The 22500-nt window shown below is 47.3% G+C and overlaps 1 protein-coding gene across 1 annotated transcript in view; it reads left to right on the top strand.

Annotated features, from left to right (window-relative positions):
* LOC127922678 (uncharacterized) overlaps positions 1 to 22120 on the top strand; it is a gene marked incomplete at its 3' end in the record, with an annotated part of 101504 nt that extends 79384 nt beyond the window's left edge. Inside the window, exons 5-7 of the mRNA XM_052506578.1 lie at positions 20903 to 21062; positions 21157 to 21360; positions 21968 to 22120. Coding sequence (XP_052362538.1) covers positions 20903 to 21062; positions 21157 to 21360; positions 21968 to 22120 — 517 coding nt within the window. The remainder of the gene's footprint in view (positions 1 to 20902; positions 21063 to 21156; positions 21361 to 21967) is intronic.
* Between the last annotated feature and the right edge of the window lie 380 nt (positions 22121 to 22500).

The raw sequence follows: 22500 nt of genomic DNA, 5'->3' as shown, positions 1-22500 counted from the left end.
GGGAGAGAGAGAAGAGAGCAGAGAGGGGGAGAATGAGAGAATGGTAGAGAGAGGTGGGGAGAGAGAATGGTAGAGAGAGGTGGGAATGGTAGAGAGAGAAGAGAGCAGAGAGGGAGGGGGAATGAGAGAATGGTAGAGAGAGGGGGGAGGCAGAGAGAGAGGGGGGAGAGAGAATGGTAGAGAGAGGTGGGGAGAGAGAGAATGGTAGAGAGAGAGAGGAGAGGAGGGGAGAGAGAGAATGGTAGAGAGAGGGGAGAGAGAGAATGGTAGAGAGGGGGGTAGAGAGAGAATGGTAGAGAGAGGGGGTAGAGAGAGAATGGTAGAGAGAGGTGGGGAGAGAGGGGGAGAAGAGAGAAGAGAGAGAGGGGGGAGAGAGAATGGTAGAGAGAGGGGGAGAGAGAGAATGGTAGAGAGAGGGGGAGAGAGGGAGAATGGTAGAGAGAGGGGGTAGAGAGAGAGAGAATGGTAGAGAGAGGGGGAGAGAGAGAATGGTAGAGAGAGGTGGGGAGAGAGAGAATGGTAGAGAGAGGGGGAGAGAGAGAGAGAGAGAATGGTAGAGAGAGGGGGAGAGAGAGAATGGTAGAGAGAGGTGGGGAGAGAGAGAATGGTAGAGAGAGGGGGAGAGAGAGAATGGTAGAGAGAGGGGGAGAGAGAGAATGGTAGAGAGAGGGGGAGAGAGAGAATGGTAGAGAGAGGTGGGGGGAGAGAGAATGGTAGAGAGAGGGGGAGAGAGAGAATGGTAGAGAGAGGTGGGGAGAGAGAGAATGGTAGAGAGAGGGGGAGAGAGAGAATGGTAGAGAGAGGGGGGAGAGAGAGAATGGTAGAGAGAGGGGGAGAGAGAATGGTAGAGAGAGGGGGGAGAGAGAGAATGGTAGAGAGAGGGGGGGAGAGAGAATGGTAGAGAGAGGGGGAGAGAGAGAATGGTAGAGAGAGGGGAGAGAATGGGGAGAGAGAGAGAATGGGAGAGAGAGGGGGAGAGAGAGAAGAGAGCAGAGAGGGGGGAGAGAGAGAATGGTAGAGAGAGGGGGAGAGAGAGAATGGTAGAGAGAGGGGGAGAGAGAGAATGGAAGAGAGAGGGGAGAGAGAGAATGGTAGAGAGAGGGGGAGAGAGAATGGTAGAGAGAGGGGGAGAGAGAGAATGGTAGAGAGAGGGGGGAGAGAGAGAATGGTAGAGAGAGGGGAGAGAGAGAATGGTAGAGAGGAGGGGGGAGAGAGAATGGTAGAGAGAGGGGGTAGAGAGAGAGAATGGTAGAGAGAGGGGGTCTGGTTCTAGAATAGACGAGAGAGAATGGTAGAGAGAGGGGGAGAGAGAGAAAGGAGGCCTGGTAGAGAGAGGTGGGAGAGAGAGAAATGGTAGAGAGAGGGGGCGAGAGAGAATGGTAGAGAGAGGGGGAGAGAGAGAAATGGTAGAGAGAGGGGGAGAGAGAATGGTAGAGAGGGGGGGGAGAAGAGAGAATGGTAGAGAGAGGGGGAGGGGGGAGAGAATGGTAGAGAGAGAGGGGGTAGAGAGAGAATGGTAGAGAGAGGGGGAGAGAGGGGGGAGAATGGTAGAGAGAGGGGGAGAGAGAGAATGGTAGAGAGAGGGGGGAGAGAGAATGGTAGAGAGAGGGGAGGCCTGAGAGAGAGAAATGGTAGAGAGAGGGGGAGAGAGAGAATGGTAGAGAGGAGGGGAGAAGAGAATGGTAGAGAGAGAGAGAATGTAGAGAGAGGGGGAGAATGAGAGAGGGGGAGAGAGATGGTAGAGAGAGGGGGAGAGAGAGAATGGTAGAGAGAGGTGGGGAGAGAGAGAATGGTAGAGAGAGGGGGAGAGAGAGATGGTAGATAGAGAGGAGGGGGTGGTAGAGAGAGAATGGTTAGAGAGAGGGGGAGAGAGAATGGTAGAGAGAGTCTGAGAGAGAGGGGTTAGAGAGAGAGAGAGGGGGAGAGAGAGAATGCCTAGTGTCTAGAAGAGTCTGGGGAGAGAGAGAATGGTAGAGAGAGGGGGGAAGAGTCTGGTTCTAGAGTTAGCAGAGAGAGGGGCCTGAGAGAATGGTAGAGAGAGGGGGAGAGTTCTATGTGTTAATAGAGAGAGGCTTGGTGTCAGTCTGGTTCTATGTGTTAATAGACAGGAGGCCTGGTGTCTCAACAGTCTGGTTCTATGTGTTAATAGACAGGAGGCCTGGTGTCTTCAACAGTCTGGTTCTATGTGTTAATAGACAGGAGGCCTGGTGTCTGGTTCTATGTGTTACAGGAGGCCTGGTGTCTGGTTCTATGTGTTAATAGACAGGAGGCCTGGTGTCTTCAACAGTCTGGTTCTATGTGTTAATAGACAGGAGGCCTGGTGTCTTCAACAGTCTGGTTCTATGTGTTAATAGGAGGCAGGAGGTCTGGTTCTATGTGTTAATAGACAGGAGGCCTGGTGTCTTCAACAGTCTGGTTCTATGTGTTAATAGACAGGAGGCCTGGTGTCTTCAATGTGTTAATAGACAGGAGGCCTGGTGTCTTCAACAGTCTGGCTAACAGTCTATGTCTATGTGTTAATAGACAGGAGGCCTGGTGTCTTCAACAGTCTGGTTCTATGTGTTAATAGACAGGAGGCCTGGTGTCTTCAACAGTCTGGTTCTATGTGTTAATAGACAGGAGGCCTGGTGTCTTCAACAGTCTGGTTCTATGTGTTAATAGACAGGAGGCCTGGTGTCTTCAACAGTCTGGTTCTATGTGTTAATAGACAGGAGGCCTGGTGTCTTCAACAGTCTGGTTCTATGTGTTAATAGACAGGAGGCCTGGTGTCTTCAACAGTCTGGTTCTATGTGTTAATAGACAGGAGGCCTGGTGTCTTCAACAGTCTGGTTCTATGTGTTAATAGACAGGAGGCCTGGTGTCTTCAACAGTCTGGTTCTATGTGTTAATAGACAGGAGGCCTGGTGTCTTCAACAGTCTGGTTCTATGTGTTTAATAGACAGGAGGCCTGGTGTCTGGTTCTATGTGTTAATAGACAAGGCAGTCTGGTTCTATGTGTTAATAGACAGGAGGCCTGGTGTCTTCAACAGTCTCTGGTTCTATGTGTTAATAGACAGGAGGCTTGGTGTCTTTAGGCTATGTGTTAATAGACAGGAGGCCTGGTGTCTTCAACAGTCTGGTTCTATGTGTTAATCTGGTTCTAGAATAGACAGGAGGCCTGGTGTCTTCAACAGTCTGGTTCTATGTGTTAATAGACAGGAGGCCTGGTGTCTTCAACAGTCTGGTTCTATGTGTTAATAGACAGGAGGCCTGGTGTCTTCAACAGTCTGGTTCTATGTGTTAATAGACAGGAGGCCTGGTGTCTTCAACAGTCTGGTTCTATGTGTTAATAGACAGGAGGCCTGGTGTCTTCAACAGTCTGGTTCTATGTGTTAATAGACAGGAGGCCTGGTGTCTTCAACAGTCTGGTTCTATGTGTTAATAGACAGGAGGCCTGGTGTCTTCAACAGTCTGGTTCTATGTGTTAATAGACAGGAGGCCTGGTGTCTTCAACAGTCTGGTTCTATGTGTTAATAGACAGGAGGCCTGGTGTCTTCAACAGTCTGGTTCTATGTGTTAATAGACAGGAGGCCTGGTGTCTTCAACAGTCTGGTTCTATGTGTTAATAGACAGGAGGCCTGGTGTCAGTCTGGTTCTATGTGTTAATAGACAGGAGGCCTGGTGTCTTCAACAGTCTGGTTCTATGTGTTAATAGACAGGAGGCCTGGTGTCTTCAACAGTCTGGTTCTATGTGTTAATAGACAGGAGGCCTGGTGTCTTCAACAGTCTGGTTCTATGTGTTAATAGACAGGAGGCCTGGTGTCTTCAACAGTCTGGTTCTATGTGTTAATAGACAGGAGGCCTGGTGTCTTCAACAGTCTGGTTCTATGTGTTAATAGACAGGAGGCCTGGTGTCTTCAAGGCAGTCTGGTTCTATGTGTTAATAGACAGGAGGCCTGGTGTCTTCAACAGTCTGGTTCTATGTGTTAATAGACAGGAGGCCTGGTGTCTTCAACAGTCTGGTTCTATGTGTTAATAGACAGGAGGCCTGGTCTGTCTTGTGTTAATAGACAGGAGGCCTCTGTCTGGTTCTATGTGTTAATAGACAGGAGGCTTGGTGTCTTTAACAGTCTGGTTCTATGTGTTAATAGACAGGAGGCCTGGTGTCTTCAACAGTCTGGTTCTATGTGTTAATAGACAGGAGGCCTGGTGTCTTCAACAGTCTGGTTCTATGTGTTAATAGACAGGAGGCCTGGTGTCTTCAACAGTCTGGTTCTATGTGTTAATAGACAGGAGGCCTGGTGTCTTCAACAGTCTGGTTCTATGTGTTAATAGACAGGAGGCTTGGTGTCTTCAACAGTCTGGTTCTATGTGTTAATAGACAGGAGGCCTGGTGTCTTCAACAGTCTGGTTCTATGTGTTAATAGACAGGAGGCCTTCAACAGTCTGGTTCTATGTCTTCAACAGTCTGGTTCTATGTGTTAATAGACAGGAGGCCTGGTGTCTTCAACAGTCTGGTTCTATGTGTTAATAGACAGGAGGCCTGGTGTCTTCAACAGTCTGGTTCTATGTGTTAATAGACAGGAGGCCTGGTGTCTGTCTGGTTCTATGTGTTAATAGACAGGAGGCCTGGTGTCTTCAACAGTCTGGTTCTATGTGTTAATAGACAGGAGGCCTGGTGTCTTCAACTGGTTCTATGTCTGGTTCTATGTTCTATGTTTAATAGACAGGAGGCCTGGTGTCTTCAACAGTCTGGTTCTATGTGTTAATAGACAGGAGGCCTGGTGTCTTCAACAGTCTGGTTCTATGTGTTAATAGACAGGAGGCCTGGTGTCTTCAACAGTCTGGTTCTATGTGTTAATAGACAGGAGGCCTGGTGTCTTCAACAGTCTGGTTCTATGTGTTAATAGACAGGAGGCCTGGTGTCTTCAACAGTCTGGTTCTATGTGTTAATAGACAGGAGGCCTGGTGTCTTCAACAGTCTGGTTCTATGTGTTAATAGACAGGAGGCCTGGTGTCTTGGTTCAACAGTCTGGTTCTATGTGTTAATAGACAGGAGGCCTGGTGTCTTCAACAGTCTGGTTCTATGTGTTAATAGACAGGAGGCCTGGTGTCTTCAACAGTCTGGTTCTATGTGTTAATAGACAGGAGGCCTGGTGTCTTCAACAGTCTGGTTCTATGTGTTAATAGACAGGAGGCCTGGTGTCTTCAACAGTCTGGTTCTATGTGTTAATAGACAGGAGGCCTGGTGTCAGTCTGGTTCTATGTGTTAATAGACAGGAGGCCTGGTGTCTTCAACAGTCTGGTTCTATGTGTTAATAGACAGGAGGCCTGGTGTCTTCAACAGTCTGGTTCTATGTGTTAATAGACAGGAGGCCTGGTGTCTTCAACAGTCTGGTTCTATGTGTTAATAGACAGGAGGCCTGGTGTCTTCAAGACAGTCTGGTTCTATGTTCTATGTTAATAGACAGGAGGCCTGGTGTCTTCAACAGTCTGGTTCTATGTGTTAATAGACAGGAGGCCTGGTGTCTTCAACAGTCTGGTTCTATGTGTTAATAGACAGGAGGCCTGGTGTCTTCAGTCTGGTTCTATGTGTTAATAGACAGGAGGCCTGGTGTCTTCAACAGTCTGGTTCTATGTGTTAATAGACAGGAGGCCTGGTGTCTTCAACAGTCTGGTTCTATGTGTTAATAGACAGGAGGCCTGGTGTCTTCAACAGTCTGGTTCTATGTGTTAATAGACAGGAGGCCTGGTGTCTTCAACAGTCTGGTTCTATGTGTTAATAGACAGGAGGCCTGGTGTCTTCAACAGTCTGGTTCTATGTGTTAATAGACAGGAGGCCTGGTGTCTTCAACAGTCTGGTTCTATGTGTTAATAGACAGGAGGCCTGGTGTCTTCAACAGTCTGGTTCTATGTGTTAATAGACAGGAGGCCTGGTGTCTTCAACAGTCTGGTTCTATGTGTTAATAGACAGGAGGCCTGGTGTCTTCAACAGTCTGGTTCTATGTGTTAATAGACAGGAGGCCTGGTGTCTCTGGTTCTATGTGTTAATAGACAGTCTGGTTCTATGTGTTAATAGACAGGAGGCCTGGTGTCTTCAGTCTGGTTCTATGTGTTAATAGACAGGAGGCCTGGTGTCTTCAACAGTCTGGTTCTATGTGTTAATAGACAGGAGGCCTGGTGTCTTCAACAGTCTGGTTCTATGTGTTAATAGACAGGAGGCTGGTGTCTTCAACAGTCTGGTTCTATGTGTTAATAGACAGGAGGCCTGGTGTCTTCAACAGTCTGGTTCTATGTGTTAATAGACAGGAGGCCTGGTGTCTTCAACAGTCTGGTTCTATGTGTTAATAGACAGGAGGCCTGGTGTCTTCAACAGTCTGGTTCTATGTGTTAATAGACAGGAGGCCTGGTGTCTTCAACAGTCTGGTTCTATGTGTTAATAGACAGGAGGCCTGGTGTCTTCAACAGTCTGGTTCTATGTGTTAATAGACAGGAGGCCTGTCTTCAACAGTCTGTCTATGTGTTAATAGACAGGAGGCAGTCTGGTTCTATGTGTTAATAGACAGGAGGCCTGGTGTCTTCAACAGTCTGGTTCTATGTGTTAATAGACAGGAGGCCTGGTGTCTTCAACAGTCTGGTTCTATGTGTTAATAGACAGGAGGCCTGGTGTCTTCAACAGTCTGGTTCTATGTGTTAATAGACAGGAGGCCTGGTGTCTTCAACAGTCTGGTTCTATGTGTTAATAGACAGGAGGCCTGGTGTCTTTAACAGTCTGGTTCTATGTGTTAATAGACAGGAGGCCTGGTGTCTTTAACAGTCTGGTTCTATGTGTTAATGGTGTCTTCAGTCTGGTTCTATGTGTTAATAGACAGGAGGCCTGGTGTCTTCAACAGTCTGGTTCTATGTGTTAATAGACAGGAGGCCTGGTGTCTTCAACAGTCTGGTTCTATGTGTTAATAGACAGGAGGCCTGGTGTCTTCAACAGTCTGGTTCTATGTGTTAATAGACAGGAGGCCTGGTGTCTTCAACAGTCTGGTTCTATGTGTTAATAGACAGGAGGCCTGGTGTCTTCAACAGTCTGGTTCTATGTGTTAATAGACAGGAGGCCTGGTGTCTTCAACAGTCTGGTTCTATGTGTTAATAGACAGGAGGCTTGGTGTCTTCAACAGTCTGGTTCTATGTGTTAATAGACAGTCTGGTTCTATGTGTTAATAGACAGGAGGCCTGGTGTCTTCAACAGTCTGGTTCTATGTGTTAATAGACAGGAGGCCTGGTGTCTTCAACAGTCTGGTTCTATGTGTTAATAGACAGGAGGCCTGGTGTCTTCAACAGTCTGGTTCTATGTGTTAATAGACAGGAGGCCTGGTGTCTTCAACAGTCTGGTTCTATGTGTTAATAGACAGGAGGCCTGGTGTCTTCAACAGTCTGGTTCTATGTGTTAATAGACAGGAGGCCTGGTGTCTTCAACAGTCTGGTTCTATGTGTTAATAGACAGGAGGCCTGGTGTCTTCAACAGTCTGGTTCTATGTGTTAATAGACAGGAGGCCTGGTGTCTTCAACAGTCTGGTTCTATGTGTTAATAGACAGGAGGCCTGGTGTCTCTGGTTCTAAATAGACAGTCTGGTTCTATGTGTTAATAGACAGGAGGCCTGGTGTCTTCAACAGTCTGGTTCTATGTGTTAATAGACAGGAGGCCTGGTGTCTTCAACAGTCTGGTTCTATGTGTTAATAGACAGGAGGCCTGGTGTCTTCAACAGTCTGGTTCTATGTGTTAATAGACAGGAGGCCTGGTGTCTTCAACAGTCTGGTTCTATGTGTTAATAGACAGGAGGCCTGGTGTCTTCAACAGTCTGGTTCTATGTGTTAATAGACAGTCTGGTTCTATGTGTTAATAGAGGAGGCAGGTCTGGTTCTATGTGTTAGGCCTGGTGTCTTCAACAGTCTGGTTCTATGTGTTAATAGACAGGAGGCCTGGTGTCTTCAGTCTGGTTCTATGTGTTAGTCTGGTTCTATGTGTTAATAGACAGGAGGCCTGGTGTCTTCAACAGTCTGGTTCTATGTGTTAATAGACAGGAGGCCTGGTGTCTTCAACAGTCTGGTTCTATGTGTTAATAGACAGGAGGCCTGGTGTCTTCAACAGTCTGGTTCTATGTGTTAATAGACAGGAGGCCTGTTAATCTGGTTCTATGTGTTAATAGACAGGAGGCCTGGTGTCTTCAACAGTCTGGTTCTATGTGTTAATAGACAGGAGGCCTGGTGTCTTCAACAGTCTGGTTCTATGTGTTAATAGACAGGAGGCCTGATGTGTCTTCAACAGTCTGGTTCTATGTGTTAATAGACAGGAGGCCTGGTGTCTTCAACAGTCTGGTTCTATGTGTTAATAGACAGGAGGCCTGGTGTCTTCAACAGTCTGGTTCTATGTGTTAATAGACAGGAGGCCTGGTGTCTTCAACAGTCTGGTTCTATGTGTTAATCTGGTTCTATGTGTTAATAGACAGGAGGCCTGGTGTCTTCAACAGTCTGGTTCTATGTGTTAATAGACAGGAGGCCTGGTGTCTTCAACAGTCTGGTTCTATGTGTTAATAGACAGGAGGCCTGGTGTCTTCAACAGTCTGGTTCTATGTGTTAATAGACAGGAGGCCTGGTGTCTTCAACAGTCTGGTTCTATGTGTTAATAGACAGGAGGCCTCTGGTTCTATGTGTTAATAGACAGGAGGCCTGGTGTCTTCAACAGTCTGGTTCTATGTGTTAATAGACAGGAGGCCTGGTGTCTTGGTTCTAAATAGACAGTCTGGTTCTATGTGTTAATAGACAGGAGGCCTGGTGTCTTCAACAGTCTGGTTCTATGTGTTAATAGACAGGAGGCCTGGTGTCTTCAACAGTCTGGTTCTATGTGTTAATAGACAGGAGGCCTGGTGTCTTCAACAGTCTGGTTCTATGTGTTAATAGACAGGAGGCCTGGTGTCTTCAACAGTCTGGTTCTATGTGTTAATAGACAGGAGGCCTAATGTGTTAGACAGGAGGCCTGGTGTCTTCAACAGTCTGGTTCTATGTGTTAATAGACAGGAGGCCTGGTGTCTTCAACAGTCTGGTTCTATGTGTTAATAGACAGGAGGCCTGGTGTCTTCAACAGTCTGGTTCTATGTGTTAATAGACAGGAGGCCTGGTGTCTTCAACAGTCTGGTTCTATGTGTTAATAGACAGGAGGCCTGGTGTCTTCAACAGTCTGGTTCTATGTGTTAATAGACAGGAGGCCTGGTGTCTTCAACAGTCTGGTCATGTGTTACAGGAGGCCTCTGGTTCTATGTGTTAATAGACAGGAGGCCTGGTGTCTTCAACAGTCTGGTTCTATGTGTTAATAGACAGGAGGCCTGGTGTCTTCAACAGTCTGGTTCTATGTGTTAATAGACAGGAGGCCTGGTGTCTTCAACAGTCTGGTTCTATGTGTTAATAGACAGGAGGCCTGGTGTCTTCAACAGTCTGGTTCTATGTGTTATGTGTTATAGACAGGAGGCCTGTCTTCAACAGTCTGGTTCTTGTGTTAATAGACAGGAGGCCTCTGGTTCTATGTGTTAATAGACAGGAGGCCTGGTGTCTTCAACAGTCTGGTTCTATGTGTTAATAGACAGGAGGCCTGGTGTCTTCAACAGTCTGGTTCTATGTGTTAATAGACAGGAGGCCTGGTGTCTTCAACAGTCTGGTTCTATGTGTTAATAGACAGGAGGCTTGGTGTCTTCAACAGTCTGGTTCTATGTGTTAATAGACAGGAGGCCTGGTGTCTTCAACAGTCTGGTTCTATGTGTTAATAGACAGGAGGCCTGGTGTCTTCAACAGTCTGGTTCTATGTGTTAATAGACAGGAGGCCTGGTGTCTTCAACAGTCTGGTTCTATGTGTTAATAGACAGGAGGCCTGTCTTCAACAGTCTGGTTCTTCAGGAGGCAGTCTGGTTCTATGTGTTAATAGACAGGAGGCCTGGTGTCTTCAACAGTCTGGTTCTATGTGTTAATCTGGTTCTAGAATAGACAGGAGGCCTGGTGTCTTCAACAGTCTGGTTCTATGTGTTAATAGACAGGAGGCCTGGTGTCTTTAACAGTCTGGTTCTATGTGTTAATAGACAGGAGGCCTGGTGTCTTCAACAGTCTGGTTCTATGTGTTAATAGACAGGAGGCCTGGTGTCTTCAACAGTCTGGTTCTATGTGTTAATAGACAGGAGGCCTGGTGTCTTCAACAGTCTGGTTCTATGTGTTAATAGACAGGAGGCCTGGTGTCTTCAACAGTCTGGTTCTATGTGTTAATAGAGGCAGGTCTGGTTCTAGGCAGGAGGCTGGTGTCTTCAACAGTCTGGTTCTATGTGTTAATAGACAGGAGGCCTGGTGTCTTCAACAGTCTGGTTCTATGTGTTAATAGACAGGAGGCCTGGTGTCTTTAACAGTCTGGTTCTATGTGTTAATAGACAGGAGGCCTGGTGTCTTTAACAGTCTGGTTCTATGTGTTAATAGACAGGAGGCCTGGTGTCTTCAACAGTCTGGTTCTATGTGTTAATAGACAGGAGGCCTGGTGTCTTCAACAGTCTGGTTCTATGTGTTAATAGACAGGAGGCCTGGTGTCTTCAACAGTCTGGTTCTATGTGTTAATAGACAGGAGGCCTGGTGTCTTCAACAGTCTGGTTCTATGTGTTAATAGACAGGAGGCCTGGTGTCTTCAACAGTCTGGTTCTATGTGTTAATAGACAGGAGGCCTGGTGTCTTCAACAGTCTGGTTCTATGTGTTAATAGACAGGAGGCCTGGTGTCTTCAACAGTCTGGTTCTATGTGTTAATAGACAGGAGGCCTGGTGTCTTCAACAGTCTGGTTCTATGTGTTAATAGACAGGAGGCCTGGTGTCTTCAACAGTCTGGTTCTATGTGTTAATAGACAGGAGGCCTGGTGTCTTCAACAGTCTGGTTCTATGTGTTAATAGACAGGAGGCTTGGTGTCTTCAACAGTCTGGTTCTATGTGTTAATAGACAGGAGGCCTGGTGTCTTCAACAGTCTGGTTCTATGTGTTAATAGACAGGAGGCCTTTAACAGTCTGGTTCTATGTCAGGAGGCCTGATGTCTTCAACAGTCTGGTTCTATGTGTTAATAGACAGGAGGCCTGGTGTCTTCAACAGTCTGGTTCTATGTGTTAATAGACAGGAGGCCTGGTGTCTTCAACAGTCTGGTTCTATGTGTTAATAGACAGGAGGCCTGGTGTCTTCAACAGTCTGGTTCTATGTGTTAATAGACAGGAGGCCTGGTGTCTTCAACAGTCTGGTTCTATGTGTTAATAGACAGGAGGCCTGGTGTCTTCAACAGTCTGGTTCTATGTGTTAATAGACAGGAGGCCTGGTGTCTTCAACAGTCTGGTTCTATGTGTTAATAGACAGGAGGCCTGGTGTCTTCAACAGTCTGGTTCTATGTGTTAATAGACAGGAGGCCTGGTGTCTTCAACAGTCTGGTTCTATGTGTTAATAGACAGGAGGCCTGGTGTCTTCAGTCTGGTTCTATGTGTTAATAGACAGGAGGCCTGGTGTCTTCAACAGTCTGGTTCTATGTGTTAATAGACAGGAGGCCTGGTGTCTTCAACAGTCTGGTTCTATGTGTTAATAGACAGGAGGCCTGGTGTCTTCAACAGTCTGGTTCTATGTGTTAATAGACAGGAGGCCTGGTGTCTCTGGTTCATGTGTTAATAGACAGGAGGCCTGGTGTGGTTCTATGTGTTAATAGACAGGAGGCCTGGTGTCTTCAACAGTCTGGTTCTATGTGTTAATAGACAGGAGGCCTGGTGTCTTCAACAGTCTGGTTCTATGTGTTAATAGACAGGAGGCCTGGTGTCAGTCTGGTTCTATGTGTTAATAGACAGGAGGCCTGGTGTCTTCAACAGTCTGGTTCTATGTGTTAATAGACAGGAGGCCTGGTGTCTTCAACAGTCTGGTTCTATGTGTTAATAGACAGGAGGCCTGGTGTCTTCAACAGTCTGGTTCTATGTGTTAATAGACAGGAGGCCTGGTGTCTTCAACAGTCTGGTTCTATGTGTTAATAGACAGGAGGCCTGGTGTCTGGTTCTATGTGTTAATAGACAGGAGGCCTCTGTCTGTTCTATGTCTGGTGTCTTCATCTGGTTCTATGTGTTAATAGACAGGAGGCCTGGTGTCTTCAACAGTCTGGTTCTATGTGTTAATAGACAGGAGGCCTGGTGTCTTCAACAGTCTGGTTCTATGTGTTAATAGACAGGAGGCCTGGTGTCTTCAACAGTCTGGTTCTATGTGTTAATAGACAGGAGGCCTGGTGTCTTCAACAGTCTGGTTCTATGTGTTAATAGACAGGAGGCCTGGTGTCTTCAACAGTCTGGTTCTATGTGTTAATAGACAGGAGGCCTGGTGTCTTCAACAGTCTGGTTCTATGTGTTAATAGACAGGAGGCCTGGTGTCTTCAACAGTCTGGTTCTATGTGTTAATAGACAGGAGGCCTGGTGTCTTCAACAGTCTGGTTCTATGTGTTAATAGACAGGAGGCCTGGTGTCTTCAACAGTCTGGTTCTATGTGTTAATCTGGTTCTATGTGTTAATAGACAGGAGGCCTGGTGTCTTCAACAGTCTGGTTCTATGTGTTAATAGACAGGAGGCCTGGTGTCTTCAACAGTCTGGTTCTATGTGTTAATAGACAGGAGGCCTGATGTCTTCAACAGTCTGGTTCTATGTGTTAATAGACAGGAGGCCTGGTGTCTTCAACAGTCTGGTTCTATGTGTTAATAGACAGGAGGCCTGGTGTCTTCAACAGTCTGGTTCTATGTGTTAATAGACAGGAGGCCTGGTGTCTTCAACAGTCTGGTTCTATGTGTTAATAGACAGGAGGCCTGGTGTCTTCAACAGTCTGGTTCTATGTGTTAATAGACAGTCTGGTTCTAGGCAGGAGGCCTGGTGTCTTCAACAGTCTGGTTCTATGTGTTAATAGACAGGAGGCCTGGTGTCTTCAACAGTCTGGTTCTATGTGTTAATAGACAGGAGGCCTGATGTCTTCAACAGTCTGGTTCTATGTGTTAATAGACAGGAGGCCTGGTGTCTTCAACAGTCTGGTTCTATGTGTTAATAGACAGGAGGCCTGGTGTCTTCAACAGTCTGGTTCTATGTGTTAATAGACAGGAGGCCTGGTGTCTTCAACAGTCTGGTTCTATGTGTTAATAGACAGGAGGCCTGGTGTCTTCAACAGTCTGGTTCTATGTGTTAATAGACAGGAGGCCTGGTGTCTTCAACAGTCTGGTTCTATGTGTTAATAGACAGGAGGCCTGGTGTCTTTCAACAGTCTGGTTCTATGTGTTAATAGACAGGAGGCCTGGTGTCTTCAACAGTCTGGTTCTATGTGTTAATGACAGGAGGCCTGTGTAATCTGGTTCTATGTGTTAATAGACAGGAGGCCTGGTGTCTTCAACAGTCTGGTTCTATGTGTTAATAGTGTCAGTCTGGTTCTAGGAGGCCTGGTGTCTTCAACAGTCTGGTTCTATGTGTTAATAGACAGGAGGCCTGGTGTCTTCAACAGTCTGGTTCTATGTGTTAATAGACAGGAGGCCTGGTGTCTTCAACAGTCTGGTTCTATGTGTTAATAGACAGGAGGCCTGGTGTCTTCAACAGTCTGGTTCTATGTGTTAATAGACAGGAGGCTCTGTCTGGTTCTATGTGTTAATAGACAGGAGGCCTGGTGTCTTCAACAGTCTGGTTCTATGTGTTAATAGACAGGAGGCCTGGTGTCTTCAACAGTCTGGTTCTATGTGTTAATAGACAGGAGGCCTGGTGTCTTCAACAGTCTGGTTCTATGTGTTAATAGACAGGAGGCCTGGTGTCTCTGGTTCTATGTGTTAATAGACAGTCTGGTTCTATGTGTTAATAGACAGGAGGCCTGGTGTCTTCAACAGTCTGGTTCTATGTGTTAATAGACAGGAGGCCTGGTGTCTTGGTGTCTTCAACAGTCTGGTTCTATGTGTTAATAGACAGGAGGCCTGGTCTGTTCTATGTGTTAATAGACAGGAGGCCTGGTGTCTTCAGTCTGGTTCTATGTGTTAATAGACAGGAGGCCTGGTGTCTTCAACAGTCTGGTTCTATGTGTTAATAGACAGGAGGCTTGCCTGGTGTCTTCAACAGTCTGGTTCTATGTGTTAATAGACAGGAGGCCTGGTGTCTTCAACAGTCTGGTTCTATGTGTTAATAGACAGGAGGCCTGGTGTCTTCAACAGTCTGGTTCTATGTGTTAATAGACAGGAGGCCTGGTGTCTTCAGTCTGGTTCTATGTGTTAATAGACAGGAGGCCTGGTGTCTTCAACAGTCTGGTTCTATGTGTTAATAGACAGGAGGCCTGGTGTCTTCAACAGTCTGGTTCTATGTGTTAACAGGAGGCCTAGACAGGAGGCAGGAGGCTGGTGTCTTCAACAGTCTGGTTCTATGTGTTAATAGACAGGAGGCCTGGTGTCTTTCTATGTGTTAATAGACAGTCTCTGGTTCTATGTGTTAATAGACAGGAGGCCTGGTGTCTTCAACAGTCTGGTTCTATGTGTTAATAGACAGGAGGCCTGGTGTCAGTCTGGTTCTATGTGTTAATAGACAGGAGGCTGGTGTCTTCAACAGTCTGGTTCTATGTGTTAATAGACAGGAGGCCTGGTGTCTTCAACAGTCTGGTTCTATGTGTTAATAGACAGGAGGCCTGGTGTCTTCAACAGTCTGGTTCTATGTGTTAATAGACAGGGAGGCCTGAGGCCTGGTGTCTTCAACAGTCTGGTTCTATGTGTTAATAGACAGGAGGCCTGGTGTCTTCAACAGTCTGGTTCTATGTGTTAATAGACAGGAGGCCTCTGGTTCTATGTGTTTAGACAGGAGGCAGTCTGGTTCTATGTGTTAATAGACAGGAGGCCTGGTCTTCAACAGTCTGGTTCTATGTGTTAATAGACAGGAGGCCTCTCTGGTTCTATGTGTTAATAGACAGGAGGCCTGGTGTCTTCAACAGTCTGGTTCTATGTGTTAATAGACAGGAGGCCTGGTGTCTTCAACAGTCTGGTTCTATGTGTTAATAGACAGGAGGCCTGGTGTCTTCAACAGTCTGGTTCTATGTGTTAATAGACAGGAGGCTTGGTGTCTTCAACAGTCTGGTTCTATGTGTTAATAGACAGGAGGCCTGGTGTCTTCAACAGTCTGGTTCTATGTGTTAATAGACAGGAGGCCTGGTGTCTTCAACAGTCTGGTTCTATGTGTTAATAGACAGGAGGCCTGGTGTCTTCAACAGTCTGGTTCTATGTGTTAATAGACAGGAGGCCTGGTGTCTTCAACAGTCTGGTTCTATGTGTTAATAGACAGGAGGCCTTCAACAGTCTGGTTCTATGTCAGGAGGCCTGGTGTCAACAGTCTGGTTCTATGTGTTAATAGACAGGAGGCCTGGTGTCTTCAACAGTCTGGTTCTATGTGTTAATAGACAGGAGGCCTGGTGTCTTCAACAGTCTGGTTCTATGTGTTGGTGTCTTCAATGTGTTAATAGACAGGAGGCCTGGTGTCTTCAACAGTCTGGTTCTATGTGTTAATAGACAGGAGGCCTGGTGTCTTCAACAGTCTGGTTCTATGTGTTAATAGACAGGAGGCCTGGTGTCTTCAACAGTCTGGTTCTATGTGTTAATAGACAGGAGGCCTGGTGTCTTCAACAGTCTGGTTCTATGTGTTAATAGACAGGAGGCCTGGTGTCTTCAACAGTCTGGTTCTATGTGTTAATAGACAGGAGGCCTGGTGTCTTCAACAGTCTGGTTCTATGTGTTAATAGACAGGAGGCCTGGTGTCTTCAACAGTCTGGTTCTATGTGTTAATAGACAGGAGGCCTGGTGTCTCTGGTTCTATGTGTTAATAGACAGTCTGGTTCTATCTGGTTCTATGTGTTAATAGACAGGAGGCTTGGTGTCTTCAACAGTCTGGTTCTATGTGTTAATAGACAGGAGGCCTGGTGTCTTCAACAGTCTGGTTCTATGTGTTAATAGACAGGAGGCCTGGTGTCTTCAACAGTCTGGTTCTATGTGTTAATAGACAGGAGGCTTGGTGTCTTCAACAGTCTGGTTCTATGTGTTAATAGACAGGAGGCCTGTCTGGTTCTATGTCTTCAACAGTCTGGTTCTATGTGTTAATAGACAGGAGGCCTGGTGTCTTCAACAGTCTGGTTCTATGTGTTAATAGACAGGAGGCCTGGTGTCTCTGGTTCTAAATAGACAGTCTGTCTGTTCTATGTGTTAATAGACAGGAGGCCTGTCTGGTTCTATGTCTTCAACAGTCTGGTTCTATGTGTTAATAGACAGGAGGCCTGGTGTCTTCAACAGTCTGGTTCTATGTGTTAATAGACAGGAGGCCTGGTGTCTTCAACAGTCTGGTTCTATGTGTTAATAGACAGGAGGCCTGGTGTCTCTGGTTCTATGTGTTAATAGACAGGAGGCCTGGTGTCTTCAACAGTCTGGTTCTATGTGTTAATAGACAGGAGGCCTGGTGTCTTCAACAGTCTGGTTCTATGTGTTAATAGACAGGAGGCCTGGTGTCTTCAACAGTCTGGTTCTATGTGTTAATAGACAGGAGGCCTGGTGTCTTCAACAGTCTGGTTCTATGTGTTAATAGACAGGAGGCCTGGTGTCTTCAACAGTCTGGTTCTATGTGTTAATAGACAGGAGGCCTGGTGTCTTCAACAGTCTGGTTCTATGTGTTAATAGACAGGAGGCCTGGTGTCTTCAACAGTCTGGTTCTATGTGTTAATAGACAGGAGGCCTGGTGTCTTCAACAGTCTGGTTCTATGTGTTAATAGACAGGAGGCCTGGTGTCTTCAACAGTCTGGTTCTATGTGTTAATAGACAGGAGGCCTGGTGTCTTCAACAGTCTGGTTCTATGTGTTAATAGACAGGAGGCCTGGTGTCTTCAACAGTCTGGTTCTATGTGTTAATAGACAGGAGGCCTGGTGTCTTCAACAGTCTGGTTCTATGTGTTAATAGACAGGAGGCCTGGTGTCTTCAACAGTCTGGTTCTATGTGTTAATAGACAGGAGGCCTGGTGTCTTCAACAGTCTGGTTCTATGTGTTAATAGACAGGAGGCCTGGTGTCTTCAACAGTCTGGTTCTATGTGTTAATAGACAGGAGGCCTGGTGTCTTCAACAGTCTGGTTCTATGTGTTAATAGACAGGAGGCCTGGTGTCTTCAACAGTCTGGTTCTATGTGTTAATAGACAGGAGGCCTGGTGTCTTCTATGTGTTAATAGACAGTCTGGTTCTATGTGTTAATAGACAGGAGGCCTGGTGTCTTCAACAGTCTGGTTCTATGTGTTAATAGACAGGAGGCCTGGTGTCTTCAACAGTCTGGTTCTATGTGTTAATAGACAGGAGGCCTGGTGTCTTCAGTCTGGTTCTATGTGTTAATAGACAGGAGGCCTGGTGTCTTCAACAGTCTGGTTCTATGTGTTAATAGACAGGAGGCCTGGTGTCTTCAACAGTCTGGTTCTATGTGTTAATAGACAGGAGGCCTGGTGTCTTCAACAGTCTGGTTCTATGTGTTAATAGACAGGAGGCCTGGTGTCTTCAACAGTCTGGTTCTATGTGTTAATAGACAGGAGGCCTGGTGTCTTCAACAGTCTGGTTCTATGTGTTAATAGACAGGAGGCCTGGTGTCTTCAACAGTCTGGTTCTATGTGTTAATAGACAGGAGGCCTGGTGTCTTCAACAGTCTGGTTCTATGTCTGGTTCTGGTTCTATGTGTTAATAGACAGGAGGCCTGGTGTCTTCAACAGTCTGGTTCTATGTGTTAATAGACAGGAGGCCTGGTGTCTTCAACAGTCTGGTTCTATGTGTTAATAGACAGGAGGCCTGGTGTCTTCAACAGTCTGGTTCTATGTGTTAATAGACAGGAGGCCTGGTGTCTTCAACAGTCTGGTTCTATGTGTTAATAGACAGGAGGCCTGGTGTCTTCAACAGTCTGGTTCTATGTGTTAATAGACAGGAGGCCTGGTGTCTTCAACAGTCTGGTTCTATGTGTTAATAGACAGGAGGCCTGGTGTCTTCAACAGTCTGGTTCTATGTGTTAATAGACAGTCTGGTTCTATGTGTTAATAGACAGGAGGCCTGGTGTCTTCAACAGTCTGGTTCTATGTGTTAATAGACAGGAGGCCTGGTGTCTTCAACAGTCTGGTTCTATGTGTTAATAGACAGGAGGCCTGGTGTCTTCAACAGTCTGGTTCTATGTGTTAATAGACAGGAGGCCTGGTGTCTTCAACAGTCTGGTTCTATGTGACAGGAGGCCTGGTAACAGTCTGGTTCTATGTGTTAATAGACAGGAGGCCTGGTGTCTTCAACAGTCTGGTTCTATGTGTTAATAGACAGGAGGCCTGGTGTCTTCAACAGTCTGGTTCTATGTGTTAATAGACAGGAGGCCTGGTGTCTTCAACAGTCTGGTTCTATGTGTTAATAGACAGGAGGCCTGGTGTCTTCAACAGTCTGGTTCTATGTGTTAATAGACAGGAGGCCTGGTGTCTTCAACAGTCTGGTTCTATGTGTTAATAGACAGGAGGCCTGGTGTCTTCAACAGTCTGGTTCTATGTGTTAATAGACAGGAGGCCTGGTGTCTTCCTGGTGTCTTCAACAGTCTGGTTCTATGTGTTAATAGACAGGAGGCCTGGTGTCTTCAACAGTCTGGTTCTATGTGTTAATAGACAGGAGGCCTGGTGTCTTCAACAGTCTGGTTCTATGTGTTAATAGACAGGAGGCCTGGTGTCTTCAACAGTCTGGTTCTATGTGTTAATAGACAGGAGGCCTGATGTCTTCAACAGTCTGGTTCTATGTGTTAATAGACAGGAGGCCTGGTGTCTTCAGTCAGTCTGGTTCTATGTGTTAATAGACAGGAGGCCTGGTGTCTGGTCTGGTTCTATGTGTTAATAGACAGGAGGCCTGGTGTCTTCAACAGTCTGGTTCTATGTGTTAATAGACAGGAGGCCTGGTGTCTTCAACAGTCTGGTTCTATGTGTTAATAGACAGGAGGCCTGGTGTCTTCAACAGTCTGGTTCTATGTGTTAATAGACAGGAGGCTCTTCAACAGTCTGGTTCTATGTGTTAATAGACAGAGGCAGTCTGGTTCTATGGCAGGAGGCCTGGTGTCTTCAACAGTCTGGTTCTATGTGTTAATAGACAGGAGGCCTGGTGTCTTCAACAGTCTGGTTCTATGTGTTAATAGACAGGAGGCTTGGTGTCAGTCTGGTTCTATGTGTTAATAGACAGGAGGCGTGGTGTCTTCAGTCTGGTTCTATGTGTTAATAGACAGGAGGCCTGGTGTCTTCAACAGTCTGGTTCTATGTGTTAATAGACAGGAGGCTTGGTGTCTGGTTCTATGTGTTAATAGACAGTCTGGTTCTATGTGTTAATAGACAGGAGGCCTGGTGTCTTCAACAGTCTGGTTCTATGTGTTAATAGACAGGAGGCTTGGTGTCTTCAACAGTCTGGTTCTATGTGTTAATAGACAGGAGGCCTGGTGTCTTCAACAGTCTGGTTCTATGTGTTAATAGACAGGAGGCCTGGTGTCTTCAACAGTCTGGTTCTATGTGTTAATAGACAGGAGGCCTGGTGTCTTCAACAGTCTGGTTCTATGTGTTAATAGACAGGAGGCCTGGTGTCTTCAACAGTCTGGTTCTATGTGTTAATAGACAGGAGGCCTGGTGTCTTCAACAGTCTGGTTCTATGTGTTAATAGACAGGAGGCCTGGTGTCTTCAACAGTCTGGTTCTATGTGTTAATAGACAGGAGGCCTGGTGTCTTCAACAGTCTGGTTCTATGTGTTAATAGACAGGAGGCCTGGTGTCTTCAACAGTCTGGTTCTATGTGTTAATAGACAGGAGGCCTGGTGTCTTCAACAGTCTGGTTCTATGTGTTAATAGACAGGAGGCCTGGTGTCTTCAACAGTCTGGTTCTATGTGTTAATAGACAGGAGGCCTGATGTCTTCAACAGTCTGGTTCTATGTGTTAATAGACAGGAGGCCTGGTGTCAGTCTGGTTCTATGTGTTAATAGACAGGAGGCCTGATGTCTTCAACAGTCTGGTTCTATGTGTTAATAGACAGGAGGCCTGGTGTCAGTCTGGTTCTATGTGTTAATAGACAGGAGGCCTGGTGTCTTCAACAGTCTGGTTCTATGTGTTAATAGACAGGAGGCCTGGTGTCTTCAACAGTCTGGTTCTATGTGTTAATAGACAGGAGGCCTGGTGTCTTCAACAGTCTGGTTCTATGTGTTAATAGACAGGAGGCCTGGTGTCTTCAACAGTCTGGTTCTATGTGTTAATAGACAGGAGGCCTGGTGTCTTCAACAGTCTGGTTCTATGTGTTAATAGACAGGAGGCCTGGTGTCTTCAACAGTCTGGTTCTATGTGTTAATAGACAGGAGGCCTGGTGTCAGTCTGGTTCTATGTGTTAATAGACAGGAGGCCTGATGTCTTCTGGTCTGGTTCTATGTGTTAATAGACAGGAGGCCTGGTGTCTTGGTTCTATGTGTTAATAGACAGGAGGCTCTGTCTGTTCTATGTGTTAATAGACAGGAGGCCTGGTGTCTTCAACAGTCTGGTTCTATGTGTTAATAGACAGGAGGCCTGGTGTCAGTCTGGTTCTATGTGTTAATAGACAGGAGGCCTGGTGTCTTCAACAGTCTGGTTCTATGTGTTAATAGACAGGAGGCTTGGTGTCTTCAACAGTCTGGTTCTATGTGTTAATAGACAGGAGGCCTGGTGTCTTCAACAGTCTGGTTCTATGTGTTAATATACAGAGAGACTAAAGTCTAATACACAAGCCAGAGCCTAAAGTATCCCAGCCTCACCACAGACTGACTGGCCTTTATTCTAGGTTAAGTGTTGAATGTTGCTGTACTCTGTGTCACCAGGTACAAACGTGTCCAGACTGCGTTGACCCAGCAGAGTTCGTCGCTGCAGGACACCAGGATGCTGACAGAGTTTCTGGAGCGGGTGGAGCTAGAGGAGAGGGTGGAGCTAGAGGAGACCCAGGAGGCCAGGGGGAGGGGCTACAGCAGTAACCTTGGACAGGTGAGGCACAGAGTTTTACCTAAATTAAGTCACACCACACAACATACTACCTTAGGTACCCGAGGGTAAAACACCTCCTGTGTTTGTCTCCCAGCCTCTCCACAGTGAGATCAGCTCAGCTCTTACCCTGCTGGGTGATGGGGGTGGAAGCGATGGTGGGGAGCCCCTGATGGAGCCGCTGGGAAACCCTGTAGAGGAGCTGCAGGAGGCAGTGGAGATGTTGAATGACACGGTCAGAGAGAGAGGACGATCACAGAATCACATCCATGATCAAGCCATCCAGACGATGATCCGACAGGTAGGATGGCCCCGGAGGGCCGACAGGTAGGATGGCCCCGGAGGGCTGACAGGTAGGATGGCCCCAGAGGGCCGACAGGTAGGATGGCCCTAGAGGGCCGACAGGTAGGACGGCCCCGGAGGGCCGACAGGTAGGACGGCCCCGGAGGGCCGACAGGTAGGACGGCCCCGGAGGGCCGACAGGCAGGACGGCCCCGGAGGGCCGACAGGTAGGACGGCCCCGGAGGGCCGACAGGTAGGACGGCCCCGGAGGGCCGACAGGTAGGACGGCCCCGGAGGGCCGACAGGTAGGACGGCCCCGGAGGGCCGACAGGTAGGACGGCCCCGGAGGGCCGACAGGTAGGACGGCCCCGGAGGGCCGACAGGTAGGACGGCCCCGGAGGGCCGACAGGTAGGACGGCCCCGGAGGGCCGACAGGTAGGACGGCCCCGGAGGGCCGACAGGTTCGGGTATTGTGAAGGTCCAGTGGTTGGTCTCACATCTACTGTACAGTATCCATAGCAACGTGGTTGTTGCAGAAGAACAGTGAAAACTGTTTCCTTTAGTTTGTTTACTTGACAGAATAAACCAATCCCATGACTGACCCTAGTCTCCCTCTGCTGTCCCAGCTGGCTGTGCTGTCAGTACGTGTGGAGGACAGTCTGTGCTGCAGTAGAGAGCTGAACCAGGAACTCCTACAGAGAGAGAAAGACATGGCCATGCGCTGTGAACCAGAAAAATGTGGACTAGAGGGACTGAAGGAACAGCAAGACCACCTAGAGGTGAGAGGGGGGGGGGCAAGAGGAACAGCAAGACCACCTAGAGGTGAGGGGGCAAGAGGAACAGCAAGACCACCTAGAGGTGAGTGAGGGGGAGGCAAGAGGAACAGCAAGACCACCTAGAGGTGAGGGGTGAGGCAAGAGGAACAGCAAGACCACCTAGAGGTGAGGGGAGCTAGAAGGACCAGCAAGACCACCTAGAGGTGAGGGGGGACTAGAGGCACAGCAAGACCACCTAGAGGTGAGGGGGCTAGGGGAACAGCAAGACCACCTAGAGGTGAGGGGGCAAGAGGAACAGCAAGACCACCTAGAGGTGAGGGGGGGCTAGAGGAACAGCAAGACCACCTAGAGGACTAGAGGACTAGAGGATCAGATAGACCACC

The sequence above is a fragment of the Oncorhynchus keta genome, unplaced genomic scaffold (assembly GCF_023373465.1).
Source record: "Oncorhynchus keta strain PuntledgeMale-10-30-2019 unplaced genomic scaffold, Oket_V2 Un_contig_2670_pilon_pilon, whole genome shotgun sequence".
NCBI classification, from domain to species: Eukaryota; Metazoa; Chordata; class Actinopteri; order Salmoniformes; family Salmonidae; genus Oncorhynchus; species Oncorhynchus keta.
This window is presented reverse-complemented; position numbering and strand designations above follow the sequence as displayed.